Source organism: Battus philenor, unplaced genomic scaffold (assembly GCF_028537555.1).
Source record: "Battus philenor isolate CCGP_79_NKW_IND1 unplaced genomic scaffold, ilBatPhil1.0.hap1 SCAF_9, whole genome shotgun sequence".
NCBI lineage: Eukaryota > Metazoa > Arthropoda > Insecta > Lepidoptera > Papilionidae > Battus > Battus philenor.
In genome coordinates this window covers 11,892,623-11,908,156 of record NW_027181759.1, presented here as the reverse complement: position 1 = coordinate 11,908,156, position 15,534 = coordinate 11,892,623, and the positions used below count along the sequence as shown (strand labels likewise).

The following is a 15,534-nucleotide window of genomic DNA, read 5'->3' as shown; positions in this document are numbered from 1 at the left end:
TCACTTAGATTAAAAAATTACCATTCTACTAAATCAGATAAAACATAGAAAATGAGGGATTCTCTTAAAACCAATATGGCGTCAATTTAGAAATCATTATAATTATATCAAGCCTCTCCTAAAGATCGTTACGATGACCTGTTTTGAGCTACCCGAATCCATCGACTTCTCGCCAGCTTGACTATGTCGTTTGTCCACATAGTTTAGTGTTGCCACTTTAGTACCTTATATATATTCAACGCTTGTCCTCACACTGGAGCTAATTGCAGAGCCATCACTAAATAAATTAGTACGTAATTTAAATTCGTATACAGATGTGTTAGTAAGATAGAAAGACTTATATTCATTTTAAGTTTTAAAATTTCACAATATTTATACGAATTACATTTATAAAGTCAAAAAATCGTAAACAAAATTGATGACCCAAAAATACGAGCCATCGCATGACAAGTTTTGGAGAATCCAGCGCATAAATTATGTTTAAAAATATATATTTAAAGTTTTAATCCAAAAGTGAATTCAGGTCTGATGTCACTTTAACCACACCTTTGTGAAATCTCCAGCGTGACTAAGGCCTCTCACATCGCCATAACGTTGCGATGAATAATCGAACGACAAAGGTTTTACTTTTCCGGTATCCCTTTGTGAGATAAAGGACAAAAGGATACCGGAAAAGGAAAGAGTTAAATTCAAAATTAAAATCTCTCTATTATTCTCTATTATTCTTTCAACGAATGAAACATGAGGGTAGGTAGTTGAAAACTAACTTGCTTTCTAGCTTACACAAAACTTTAATTCATATGGTTCCTCATTAAAAAGCATGCATAATTTTGACTGTTTTTAAAGAGTAATATATGTTATAAAATGTAGATATTAGCCACGGTTTTATTATTTACCTATGAAGAGCAAAAATAAAGTGGAGTTAGTATATATTAAGAAATTAAAGTGCCTCAAAAACTTCGTACAGTCTTGTGCGAATACTGGATCGAATATACTCGTCGTCATCGTTTCAACTCGTAGACGTCTACCGCAAGGTATGTCCCCCAAACATAAGTATGGGAGATATACCATAATCGCCATGCTTGTCAGGCGAGTTGGCGGTCGCAGTGCAGTATTGTGGTACACAAAGAACACTGCTGCTCATCCACTAGAGACTTTTGTGTACAGTGGCAATATTATACAATTAATCCCGGGTATCGAATTCGCCACCTATAATCGCAAAACTCATTCCTCTATCGTTAGGCTGCCACTGCTCAAATATAATAATATCTAATATAAATAGTGTACAATCATATTAGTAAGAGGTACTTATATTCAATTTTTAATATGCACAATAAAATAACACAAAAATGAGGAGGGTAATCTTACAATCGGATACAAAATAACTTTATAACAGAGTATTACAATAAGTGTTTGCTCTCTTTAAGAGGCCTATATAATGCCTAAATTAATTTTATTTTTCACAGTGTTTTAATGTAATATTTTAAGTATCTGAAATACATATACGTACTATATATTAATTAGTCCTAAAATTACCTCTCATAGATATGTCCACTCTGTTAAAGTATTGACATCCAATTGTAACGAAGTTAAGTTAAGTAAGTAAGTAAGAGTTAAGTTTTTAAGTGGGCGGGGCACATCGCTTGTGAAACAGATGACAGTTGAGGTCGAAAGGTTCTAGAGTCGTGACCACGAGCCAGTAGACGCGTGGGCAGGCCCACACTAGTTGGACTGACGACATAAAGGTCGCGGTAGGTGGATAAATGCGGCAGCGCTGGACTGGCTATTGTGCCCATCTCTAGGAGAGTATTATGCCTTGCAGTAGGCGTTTATTGACTGAAAAGAAGAAGTTTTAAATTATCTATGTTAAAAAATGTAAAATATCCTAATTTTTTTTTAGAATGTAGGTAGATATAAGGCACATTTATGTTTAGAACATAATATAAAACGCCACTTCCGGTTTTTATTTATGTTTTTTTTTCATAATCAAACAGGTTACTAATGACTTGTCATTTATCACCCATAACAGCAAAGTGTAGATTACCAGCTTTCAATAATTATAACATTTTCAGTAACTTTATATATTATGTAGTTTATTTAAAGTAAATAGGGTCAAACTCCACGATAATACGAAATTGGAATATTATTTTAATTAAACGTATTAATTATTCCAGACATTTAATTTCAACAATTCGGCGAATTCGCCGGAATTATCATTAATTGACATTTATTAATGAATTAACAGAATTAAGAAATGTTAATTATTTTATTTATTCGATTACTGTAATGAATAAATGTTAAATAATTATTTGTCATTAACAAAGTAAACAGGTTTTTACTGTAAACCAAGGTTATTACTCAATTTCTGGCAACTTATTTATCGGAGTTATTAATAACGTAAATATAAAAAAAATCTGATTAAAAATAAGCAGCCTCAAATAGTGCTATTACGGTACGACAAACACGATACAGCGTCTGTGCTAATTAACATTTTTTTTTAAATAAACACCGAAAAAATAACGAACACACGGTCCTTCTCGGAACGCCATCTTTTACAATCAACTATAAAACCGACCCGTATGTTTTTTTTTTTGCATCAAATAAAACCCGTATCGACGTAAAAAATACGAAATGTGATTATTCGCGGAATACAGCCGTTTGCAATTTATTACTACTACTGAGAATAATTGGTAATTACGTTGCTTTCGTACTTTCTTATAGATTTATTGCTTGATTTATTACTTCTGATTGACGATTCATAAAGAATAATGAATTTTTGTGGAAAAAAATCAACGTGACATCGATTGAATACCATTATTTTTTAGTTTTATAAAAACCGTTAATTTAAAAACTTCTATCGCTCCTCCAGTCGTAGGTATTATTATATCATCATCATTTCATTCACATAACGTCTATTGCTGGTCGTAGGCTTCCCTCATAGATTTCCAACAAGACCGATTAAAGGTGATCTGCATCTAGCATCATTCGACGTCTTATCAAGGTCGTCTGTCCTTATGGGCGTGCGTCCATTGCTGCGATTGTCGGACCATGGTCATCTAGCGACCATTCATTCTGCACGCTATGTGGCGTACCCACCGCTAGTGCAATTTGTCAATTCACTAGCATATATCTATGTTTAGTAGTCTTTATTTAAATTTCTAGATACAATATGATTAAGTAATTGTAGTATTTAGCGATTCCAAACGCAAATTAAAATAGCTTAATCAAAATACAATAATATAATATCATTTGACGTCTTTAACGTCACGTCTTCAATTTTCTTCAAGCGTTATTTTACTTTCACCCACTTTAATTATATTTCACCAGTCTTATTTTATCAAGGTCGCCCGGAATGCCTTATTATACACGGAGTAGTTTCATTCTGACTCTAATCCTTTCGTTATTACTTTTGCTATATAGTGATAATTGTATGTTCATACTTTTATATTAATAAGAAACGAAAAAGAAAGAGAGAAGAAAGAAAGTTTATGAGAGAGCCATGATATTTTGTAATAAGTTAAGATTAACCAATGTCTATTGACTATTGGTTGTCTTCCACCCGCTATGCGAACTTGATGAGTGAATTTTGTTAAATCTTCTGTTAGCTGACCTTTGCTTGGCGAAATGAATATTTATACCAAATTTCAAGTCTCTCATCCTTATGTTTCCAAGTATATCGTGATGAGTCAGTACATAAAATGAAATCTTCATTATGCTATATATATAAACTTTAAAAACAAGAGCTTAACGAAGGTTTTCTCCACACTCCACCATCTTGACAGAAATCTTAGACAAGGATTGGTTTCACAGAGACGACGTAAACTGCGGTAAGACTCGTGTGTAAATATAAACCATATCATAAACTGCATCGCTTAGAGTAGGAGATTAAATGATAAAGATCAACGACCTCATGCCAAAGTCACTTTGGCAATATCATCAAATCATACGCGCAGTTCATCTCGTGACATTGAAACGTCAGAAGACGTTCATAAAATAATTATTTTGAAAAGAATCCGTGTTAACAGATAATTAACAACATTGTTTTTCATGGTCAGATGATTTTTAACTAATAATCTTTCATCATCATTTTAGTGAAAAGACCTCCACTGCTGCGCATGGGCCTCCTGCACAGATTCCCAATAGCATCGATTGTAAGCGGCCTGTATCCAGCGTCTTCCGACGAACTTAACAAGGCCACTTACACACTTTCCAATTCACTGGACTATATATATATGTATGTTTGTGTGTGTGTGTGTTTTACTGCGTTTCGCTATCTAGGATATCAATTCAATGGTTATTTCTCCCGTCAGATTTTTTTAAAGGCTCTTCATCTAAACTAATTTACTATGGAATACTACCGCAGGCTATAGCAATAAGCAAAGTGACTGGACACTAAGGTCTCCAATAAGGAACTTGGCATAGGTTGTTATTTGTGTCTTGCTAGTTATTTCGATTCGACGCTATCGAGTATATCTGAGAACATCCATTAATAGTATATTTTAAAATTACTAAATATTTATTGTACATTTGAAAAAGAGATATACTTGCTAATTATTTTTGAACTTTATTTAATACTTTTCTTGTTGGAGACTTAATATATTAATGATAATTAATATTTTATTACAAAAAAATTAAATATACACATCAATAAGTCTTGTACGAGAATAATATAGAAACGAAAGATAAATAACGCAGCCTCACAAACGGTACGTTGACTGTACCGCGATGAACCGATAAGAATTATAATGGTAAATGATGAAATCATGCAGCGGGTCGGTTCGCGCGAAGTGCGTGACTCTCTCGAGTCCTCATGACGACGTAATCAGCTGTTGTTGCCCGGACGTCGCCTTAACAAGATCCCTCTTAAAAACTTAATACCACGAGATTTCGAAGAATTGACATGTCGCAACTCGAATCCCACTCATTATTCGTATTTGGTTTAACGTTACCTTCAAGGTAATATTTTATTAAAGCAAATTACAACATATATAAAGGTTTTAATCAACTTAAAGCAATTAAGGGGTACTCAAACATTTTATCGTTTATATTTCTCAAAAACTGTAAACTGTTTATGAGTATAAATGTATATTTTGTTTCATTAACTACATCAGATAGTATACATCTATATTTATATATATATATATATATATATAATATACATACGTTTTTTAATATATCAAAATGTAGAGTTTAATGAATTGCTCGGCTAGAAAAGCAGTCACAAACAAATACTCGCGCTTCACGCTTCAGTTGCTATTCTCATTAACATGATTACGACATAACACCCGTAATATCTTCATTATGCATGCTATTAATTATCCACGCCTAGATCCCGCGTTTCCTGTCACGTGCCCCGCCATTCGCTATTTGGCATAAATATAGAGCGAAGGCGCCATCTATTTAAAGTCTTATATTTTTTTGTGCTCTCGGTATTTTTCAGATTGTTAATCAAGAACGTAAAATTATTAAAAAAGTATATATAAACAGGGTGTATTATCGGTTAATCAATCTTGAAATAAAAAAAATTGTGAGTACTTCGAGAAAATATATGACATCACTAATAGAAATTCATCAAGATGGCGGCCAATGACAGCTGTATTTAAGGCAACCCGGAAAACGATAATATTGAAATAATGTTTAGGATAAATTCCAAGAATAATAACTATGTTGAAGTGATCCAATTTTATAATAAAGTGAAGTGTGCATGTGCAACAATTATATGTTGAATCGTAATTATTAAGAATATTAACAGGAATGTACAATTGTTGCTGGTCGGTTATATATTAGCCCACGCATTATTCTGTGCTCATGGGATTAAATTGAGTAAGAATACTAAATTTGTCCAAGAGCCTACAGATATAATTAACTATAAACTTAGTTAATAAATACAAAACAGTCACTAAAATAAGAATAATATAAAACAAATTATAGTTTCACTATAATTTCACTAGTCTAATGTACTCAATTATCTGTATTACCGTGACTTGATTTGGATTCATTGAAATATGAATTGTAAATAACGTTGAAATAACTACAAAAGCTATTCCGAGAAAGATATCGTCATTCAACTGACAATTTCAAGAAAACGCCCCAGTGACTATGCAAAGCAAAAGGTGTAAGGATCGAGTCCAATAAAGTGTAGGCGTGTATTTCCTTTAGAAAATAAACGTTTATTACAAATACAGGCTACGCTCTTGACTTTAGATTTATATCGATGTCTGCTTTTTACATTCAATCTTTTTTTACATTGATTTAGCATTTAAACGATTTATGCAGACGAAATGTGTTGTTTAAAAAAAAAGTACATGTGTCATCTATGATCAAGTAACAGATTTTGTTGCTTAAAAAATTATTAGTTTTACAGATGCGTATATCGCATTATCAGAATTTAGTATTTATGAAGAATACAACCACATTATTTGTTATTTATTTGTTTTACTTTAGTAATGTTCAAACTGTCGAAAGCAAGGCTTGTTAATTATAATTATGGATTTTCTAAAAGATTGCAATAAAGTTCCTTCCTATATTTTGGGAAAATTCGAGATAAGTTTTTTTTAAGTATTGGCCATATATGATCATTGGTAGTTACCACCTATGTACGTCATGCGAAGAAAACCAGACTTCAAATTGATAGAAACTAGGTTCGAATTAAAAACCACTGTTGTGGCATTCTTCATTTAAAAGGTTCCAATCGCACCCTGCTCTGAACGCTCACATCAAACTCAGACGGATTTTTTTATGGTCACTTTTTGTCATGTTATTAGTATGATGCTTACTGCAAAGAATGGGCCTTCAGAAGGTCGCCAGGATGACCGGTCTCGCGCTGCCCGGCTACTTGCCGTGACTTTAACTATGGTATCAACCATCATCAATATACTCACGTCGATTTAGTCGGGTAATATGGAGATGATAAAGTATGACGGCGTTTTAATACAAAACTCCTACAACTTCTTTTGGTTTAGTGCTATTTCCGAAGGAAATCAATATGATGAGATATATTTAGTTTTATTCTTATTGAAATTAAACGAGTACAAAGTAATAAATACATATGACGCCGTCATGTTTGTATATTTTGCGACCGGTTCAACCACCGCAACACTGCCTTGTTTACGAGTCGTTTTTCCTAGAACAGCTCGTTAAGGCACAAACCCATATATAACACCAAGGATACTACTATGGACTATGGAGCAACTGAATACCTATTGTCTTTTATTACACGGGGGATATTGCGTCGTATCATATTAAGAATGAATCGGATCATTTTAATATCTACAAACCAACAGTGATTATGTTTTAGAAATAGTGTAAACAAAGATAATTACTACTCATATATAACGTATATCACACTGTTACAGATATTTTTTTGTTTTATTTGTGCCTCTGATGTAGGTATTCAGGGTAATTGTAGAAATGACAAGAATCCTTAGCAGTGATGTCGCTTGATTATTTTGATTTCATTTAGGCTATATAAAGTGTATGTACATAAATCAGTATTGTTAAACTATTAAAAGACGTGTTGTTATGCAGTTTCTTCCTGCTTCTTCTCCACAACTATAACAACTTGCGAAACAGAGTAGAGTAAAAAAAATGATAAAAAAATTAATAAATCAAGATTGATTATTAATAAGAGTTCTGTTAAAACTTCCAATGTTGAATAAATGAATTTTATTTTTATATTTAGGTTACAAAACATAGCTCAGCTGTTATGTCTAATGTTTAAAAAGTATAATTATGTTCTCTTTATTGCTAAACAGTTTGTGTATATTTGTCTTACACTGGTAGGGTACTCGTTTTAATTAGTTTTGAAGTGTAAAAATAATGTTTACGATGAGTATTGCTAAACACCCACATGGGCATAAACTAGGGCAGACGCTTGCATCATTAATGTTAGCACATTTAGGCCACTTTCCAGCACGAGCCGACGCGAAGCGGACTTAGAAAACATCGGAATGGATTCCGCGAATATGTTTATGTTTATTCAGCTTTGAGTCTCCCCCGTTAAATAAAGAAGTACTGAGAACAACGGTATCTCACTGTGAAATTGAAATCGGAGTGTGCCATGTTCCACGAAATGTGATGACCTCCTAAATGCCGTTCGGCGGTCGATCCCATCAATGTACCAATAAGCAATATTCATTTTCATTTAACTAATACAAAAAATTTATTCTGTTCATATTTTAACACCAGTAATTATAGTCCGTGTTCTAAATATTTCAATCCGGTGAAATAAATAAATTAACGACTTGCGCCGAGACACCCTCGGGGAGAACTTACGGATTTAGATCGCTTGCTCTTCCATCTCCAAAGAGCAAACAGTATAAGTAAATAACAAAAAAACTAAATTAATTAATGTTTTTTTTGTTTTTTTTTTTTATTTATTTACGATTGCTAACAAAATTAATTATGAGACATATTATACAAATACAAAGCAATGAAAAAAATACAGAACTAATTGCAATCTTAATGACAAGCAAAAAAAAAAATTTTTTTTTAATAAGAATCTGATCGACAATAAATCTATTCACTTACTTACCCAATCTTATTGAAAAAGTAGGAAATTATTATTATTTGATTAACTATTAATATTGTTATTGGATTACAAAAAAAGTGTTCGTTAGTAACGACGGCCTTTTTATTATTATAACATCAAATATCTTAGTGAATTCGCAGCTGCATAAGCACGACGGCAGATGTTAGACTGTGAAAGCAACGCGGGAGCAGGTAGGGGATTCCGAGAACGCCAAATATATCACACCGCTCCGTATACGCACTATAGCCCTAACGAACTTCAAATTTATTTATGCGCACGTGTAGATAAAAAAAACATTTATCTATTAAAACTCTATTGGAGATAAAAGTTTCGTCAACCTACCATTACAAATCGTACGGATTATTTTAATGTAGCACATCATCACACGATTATCTGCTACCGTATTTTGTAAATAGATTACATCGGGTAATAACGTTGATTTTGTTTTCATTATCAGTTAATATACTGCAATGAAACTGTTTTTTTTTTTATATTTGAATAAATTAACGTTTTTATTCACAATAAAATGCTTTCTGCATTACACGTGGCAGTCCATCGTAAAAGGATTCTTCCGTGTGGTAAGTAAAAAAAGCTTAGCCACACCCAGTTATTGATATCAAAGCTATTATATTTATTAATTATGAGCTCCTGGATCCACAAGATCACAAGGTTTTGTGTCATTGTGGCATTAATACTGGAACTTACATAAACAATTCAATACTGCAATCATAAAGTTAATCAATACATTGTAAATATATATAGTGTATTTTTTTTAGATTTTCATTAATAATAATCGTTTACACAAGGCCATAATAATTCTGTAATAATAAACAAGTTCATATATATTTTCAAATAAAGCAAAAACTCTCACTTATCAGTACAACGTTTAAAAAGTTATAAGTCACTTTGGTAATAAAACATACAAATGTGCACGAAATTATGCATTTAATAAACATTGAATAAAATGGTAACAGAATAAATTGTGAACTATGTCAGAGCCTTGCACGCAAACATAAAACATATAAAATACAATATGTAGAAACGGACTCTAATCACTAGATAAGTTGTTAATTGGTATTGTTGCTTGGTGAATGAATTCTTGGAAGTCAGTGAACGTTGAGTTTCGTATCACTTCACTATGTCACCTCCCACCCGGAGGCCCCCACTCTTGTAGTTTCACTTCCAGTACTGTAACTTGTAGTATCGTTTGTTTTGTTGCGGCGGTTTGACGTCTGTTCGCGCGGTCTTTAATATGCGGACAATTATTTTGAATTTCTCGAAATAATTTTATAATCTATCATTTTAATTATAATTCAATATTTGTTCCACTTTTTATTTAATTGTGCGTGCTGCTATACACTTGTTAACACAGTTAGAGAAGCCAATGTTTTAACGACATACGAAATTTTAAAAACTTTCAAATCTGATATTAAAAGTTACGTTGAATAGTTTGTGTGTATTGGTGCAAAAACTTTAAATTCGTGACCTCTGGATGAATAGTAATTATTCTAGGCCCATCGCTTGTAAACGTTAAAACCAAATGTGTATGCTTACGGAGAGAGTGGAAATCGCGTGTCCTCCAAAAATGACTTTAACAGCGAGGTTATCTCCTCAAAGTGAGTGAAATATGGTTATAAAATAGTGTTAATTATGATCTCACGTAAACATAGTTCATTATTCAGTATTAATGTGTAATTGTTTGTAATTTATCACTAGTACCTTAAAACTCTAGAAATACTGTTTAGCAATAGTATTTAGTAAGTGCACGATTATTCTCTATTTTAACAGACAGGATTAATTATACACATATACTTTGAAAAATGCTATACTTAGGTGTCCACTCGTAAGTTAAAAAGTTAAATATTTTGTTAGTTGGTCATTGGGTCAATTTGTCGTAAGTGACAAGTAAAAATTATTTTATTAAAAACTAAATCTTATTTTTAGTTTTCTATTTAACTATTTCTTTGTTATATTTTGGCAATAGCTGGATACTTCTTTGAAAGAAAATCCTCATTAAAAGTTACACAGTGCAGGAAGTTTAGTTTTTTAATGATATATATTTCTTATTTACAGATGCATGTGTGGAAGTGGGGGTGCCCCTAAACAGTTGGTCAACTGGTGTTGCATGCTGTCCAAACTGCAGGCATGAGCTTCGTGTATCACTGGCTCCATGCAGCGGGAAGACTCATGCAACCCAGCCACAAACACCTGTCAGCCCAATCACCCCACCGTTTAGCATCAATCATTCATACTTGCCACCATCTCCGTTATATGCTACACCATCATCACCTTTTATACCATTGCCTTACAATGATGAATTAAGACGACTGGCAGACACCCTTAGAGCATTGAGGCTCTCTGGGTGGTACTATGGAAACTTAGACTGGCAGGTTTGTATTGCTTTTAATAACAATCATATTTTTATCAAGTAGTCTTAGAAAAAAAAAAGAATAATATTTAAAATTTAATGTGGCATTGTAAAATTGTTTAATTAAACAAAGATATGTCTTACAGGGTGCACGGAGCTTACTGAAGGATGCCAGTGTTGGGGCATTTGTGATCAGGGATTCGGGAGACAGAAATTTCATCTTCTCTCTATCAGTACAAACGGAAAGAGGTCCGACATCTGTAAGGTTACATTTTGAAGAAGGTTTTTTTAGGTGAGAATACTTTTTATTGACAAATAATAAGTTTTAAATAAACTACTTTCCATAATTATTCAAGAAAAAAAAAACTACTTTGTCTTCAATAATTTTTAATATAAAATCCATATTTCCATATTGTAATAAACAAATATGAATTATCACTTTCACATGATAATGTTTACCAGGAAGAATTATAAATTATTGGTTTGAGGAATGAATTACATAATAAATTGATTTCTGCCAATTGCTTGAGCAACAAAATCTGAGTCAGGATTAGTCATTAATTACTATACTGTGAAACTTGAATAGTACTTAATTCCTGATGTAATACTATGAAATAATTATATGTTAAATTGATTATTCAGAAAGTTGCTAGTAATTATTATAGTATTATTAGTAATTTTTCTTTATGAGATTAAAAATGAATTTATATAAGGCTCATTATTAAAAGGAAATTGCATCTGTATGGTTGTTAACAAAAACTGAATATATTGCAATAAATAAATTTCCATTTTCCAGATTAGACTGTGACAGGCCACTGGCGAGGTATATGCCGCGCTTCAGATGTGTTGTAGAGCTGGTGCAGCACTACACTCGAGTTGGTGACCAAGGAGCGGCAGGCACTGTCTGGGTGGATCGAGAAGGCTGCACACATTCCCCTGTTCTCCTCAAAACTCCGCTAAGGAAAAACCCACCTTCTCTACTCCATACTGCACGGCTAGCTGTCCATAAAGCGCTGTCTAATCCTCTAAGGCCAAAAATATGGTGTGCCCCCAAGCACAGGCTCTTACCTCTACCATCAGCACTTATAGACTATCTGGGTGAATATCCATACTCAATCTAAAAATTGGATCTGCATTAGCTTATTACAACAATTGTTAGCACGTGTCCAATGTCTGAGAAAGATATTACAATGTATTAATGATTGTATAGGATTTCAAATTAGCCGACATTAGATATCATAATATATTACCGATACCACCTTGGGAGAAGTGATAATGTAAAAATTAAATATAATAGATTTTTTAATTGAATCTCTTGAAGGCAATCAGCTATGTAGAGAAATCAATTAGAATTTGAAAAAGGAATTGAAAAATAGACTTGTAAGGCAATAAGTACTGTTTCATTACATCATAGTATTGTCCTGTGACTTATCCCAAAATAGGTGTTCAAATCTTGTACAAATTAATGTTCATCATAGTTACTTTATTGCCTCTGGTACAGGATGCTAGAGTGAAGGGCGGGCTCCTTTGAATGAATACCGTAATATTATGTATTTAAACTTGTTATAAGTAATTACAACTTCTGTATTAATCATAAGTATTGAATAACGGGACTCAAATATGGTATTTAGTGAAAATGTTTATGCAATGTTTTTGTTAAGTAAATTCTGTCTGTATATAGGGATGGTTTAATGCAAGACTGAAATACTTGAGCCTCTATGTTACAATGCCTATATATCTTTCAATTAACATTTTATTGCATTTTCTGTATATAAAATGACCGGAGGTGACACCACTTGTGCTATAGTTATATTTTATTTAGCATATAGTTCACTAATGCCTTATCTTGTCCATAATGTTAAGAAATCATCACACTATTTTGTAGAGCTATATTTTATTTATTTATTTCCAGACTAATACTTAGAGTAAAAGCTGAGTGTTAACTTATAATTTTTGTTCCTATCTGATTTCTTAAGTTAGCATAAAATTAATCCATCAATAATTCATTTAACAGTCTGTAGTTCATGCACATTATATGCTTGCATGTTTATTATACAATAAATATAATGTCTTATTGTTTTTACACATACAAAATTATGTAATTTTGTGCCATCACATGTTTGTTTTCCCACTAGAAATTTTGTATGAAATTAACATAATTTTGAGGCTGAAAATGTAAATAGTTCTTGTTTTTGTTTTCTAATTTATTACTTAATTTTAATAAAAATAGAGGAATTTAAAAATAAATTTGTGACAAATTTTACACCATGTAATGGTTTTTTTTTCGGTTTAGGTAGAAATAGGTAAGGTATTGGCTAGTGAAATTAACTAATTTAATATAAAACATGTACCTTGAATAATCTCAATTAGCGTATTCCTAGGCCTCACGATAATATATTATATTTTAGTAGCCAAAACTCACCCAACGCTAGTGTAGTACATGCATTATATGAAATAAGAAGATAAATGTAATATGTAACTACATTGTTGTTGAGAGTATGTCACTCTCTCAACAAATTTATTTTTTTACCATACAAGGATAAAGCAGCACCACTTAAATAATTGTGACATAATAGAAAATATGTTTAGAAACTTTGTAGAAATAACATAAAAAGAACTGCAAATAATTTATATACAAAAACAAAATATACATTATGCCTATAATCCATTGTTTTATTGTTCATATACAAATCCCTTTTACTAAAAACGGGTAAAATTATATTGACCAATATTTCATGCAACAAGCAAATTTAACTAATATGAATCCGATTCTGTTTTTAAATTCGTCCTACAGAACACATATAGCTGATAGATGCATTTAGTGGAAAAAGAAGGAAATTATGTTATATTAGGATTAATTACCTTTTTTTTAAATTTTGTTTATTTGCAGCCCAGAACATTTTGGATCTAGTATTACCATTAAAAAAAATTTACCCTACTAATCCATAGAAATAATATTGATGCTAGATTTGTGAGTATAATTAAAAAATGTGAATAGTTAATAAAGATTATTTGTAAGAGATGGCTTGTAGTCACAGAAGCGATAACAATAAGATTGCTGTAATCCTTTGATGTTAGATATTGGTTAGTTTGTTTATCAAAGCTGTTAAGTCTGAGGGATCATTTTATTTGAATTTATAATTATTTTACTTTTGGGGCACTACCGTCGAATGGCGATATCATTTCACGACACCAATCACCTAATAATAAAGTGTTCTAACGTTAGTCAATAGGTTAGGTATTTATTTAGTAAATAGTAGCAAATGAAGCTTCATCACCAAAATTTCTCATCAAAATCTAACCAAAGTTTATGTATGTACCTTATTGATGAATGAGAACGCAATGAAAATTGTAGGATATTTGCAGGCAATTTTATATTTCTGAATAAGATAATTTCAAAAAATAATAAACCGTGCGAGGGGAAAGTGGTGCCGTTGAAATCCTGCGGATTTCTCAGTCACAATGTTGTGATGGTAGAGTTAGTATCGCCCGTTTGCCGTATTTTTACGTAACTGCTTGTCGACCATTTTGTTCTGATTTCGCTATTTGAAGGATAAGTAATGACTGAGTATAAATTTAATTCATTCCTGGGTGCAAATGTTTCCTCGCAAATCGTATGGCTATGAAGACACATTGGCCAGGTCGATATTGACCTTCAAGGACTCCCGAAAACATTAAACTGGTTGAAAGCAGTTTACGTGAAGATCCACTACTTTCAAAATGGAAAAGAGCCGCTTTTTGGAGCGATGATTGATGGAATTTCAAAAAATAAATATAACGAAAGTTCTATCCTTTTTAAATTCAATTTGCTCAAGAATAGTAAGAAAGTGACTTTTTTTATGAAACGATGCTATGGGATTCTCGCACTCTAAATTACACTTTATAAGGACGTCATTTCTACCTAAACGCCCATGTCAATAAGAAACTGCTGTTACTGGTTTCCAAAAATCCGCAACCCTCGACTTTCATATCAAAAATCATTGTAACCTAGGGCAACTGTTTGGTGTGCGTTATCCACAAATAAAGGGGATAATTGGACTATTCGGAATATGGTAAGGCCAAACGTCAAGTATCAATAGTGAGAGTTAACGAGGCATGATTACGGATATTCTTTTACCGAACCTGGGAGCTCAGCCATCGAAATAATTCAACACGTGGTCCCAGCAGGATGGTACAATTGCACACATGGTCAGAGCTTTGATGAATTTGTTTCGGGTAGCTTCCCCAAAAACTGATCAATCGCTTTGGGGACATTCCTTGGCCATGGGGAGGTCACCCTACTTACCTTCAGTGGATTTTTTGTTATGAGCCTACCTCAAAAAAAAAGGTTCTCTCCTCTCCTCTTCTGGATTTAAAAGAAAATTTTCTCTGAGAAATCAGCTCAATTGAACCAAGTTTACTGCAGCGTGTGGTCTAAAACACAAGCCTGCCGTTTTGAACAGCGTGTGCAACACGACGGAGGAAGTTCGGATGACATACTCATAAAAAATGATTCATCATTTCTATTCTATTTTGTTCAATAAAGTTTAAAAAAGATAAATCTGCCACCAGACACTAAATTTGTACAACGAAAATTTGAAACGTAATTTTAAGGCGAACAATGTACATAATATTCTTCTATGTGGACCTTAGCCCA

The 15,534-nt window shown here is 32.5% G+C and overlaps 1 protein-coding gene across 2 annotated transcripts in view; it reads left to right on the top strand.

Annotated features, from left to right (window-relative positions):
• The window catches only part of LOC137932102 (suppressor of cytokine signaling 2-like), a 28,809-nt gene extending 15,478 nt beyond the window's left edge, over positions 1–13,331 (top strand). Inside the window, exons 1-4 of one of the 2 annotated variants that reach the window (XM_068775669.1) lie at positions 9,766–10,146; positions 10,604–10,920; positions 11,045–11,190; positions 11,695–13,331. In XM_068775669.1, coding sequence (XP_068631770.1) covers positions 10,071–10,146; positions 10,604–10,920; positions 11,045–11,190; positions 11,695–12,019 — 864 coding nt within the window. In that variant the 5' untranslated portion in view covers positions 9,766–10,070 and the 3' untranslated portion in view covers positions 12,020–13,331. Of the gene's footprint in view, positions 1–9,765; positions 10,147–10,603; positions 10,921–11,044; positions 11,191–11,694 lie in introns of those variants that run through there. The other variant, XM_068775670.1, reaches the window with a different exon arrangement.
• The last annotated feature ends 2,203 nt before the right edge of the window (positions 13,332–15,534 follow it).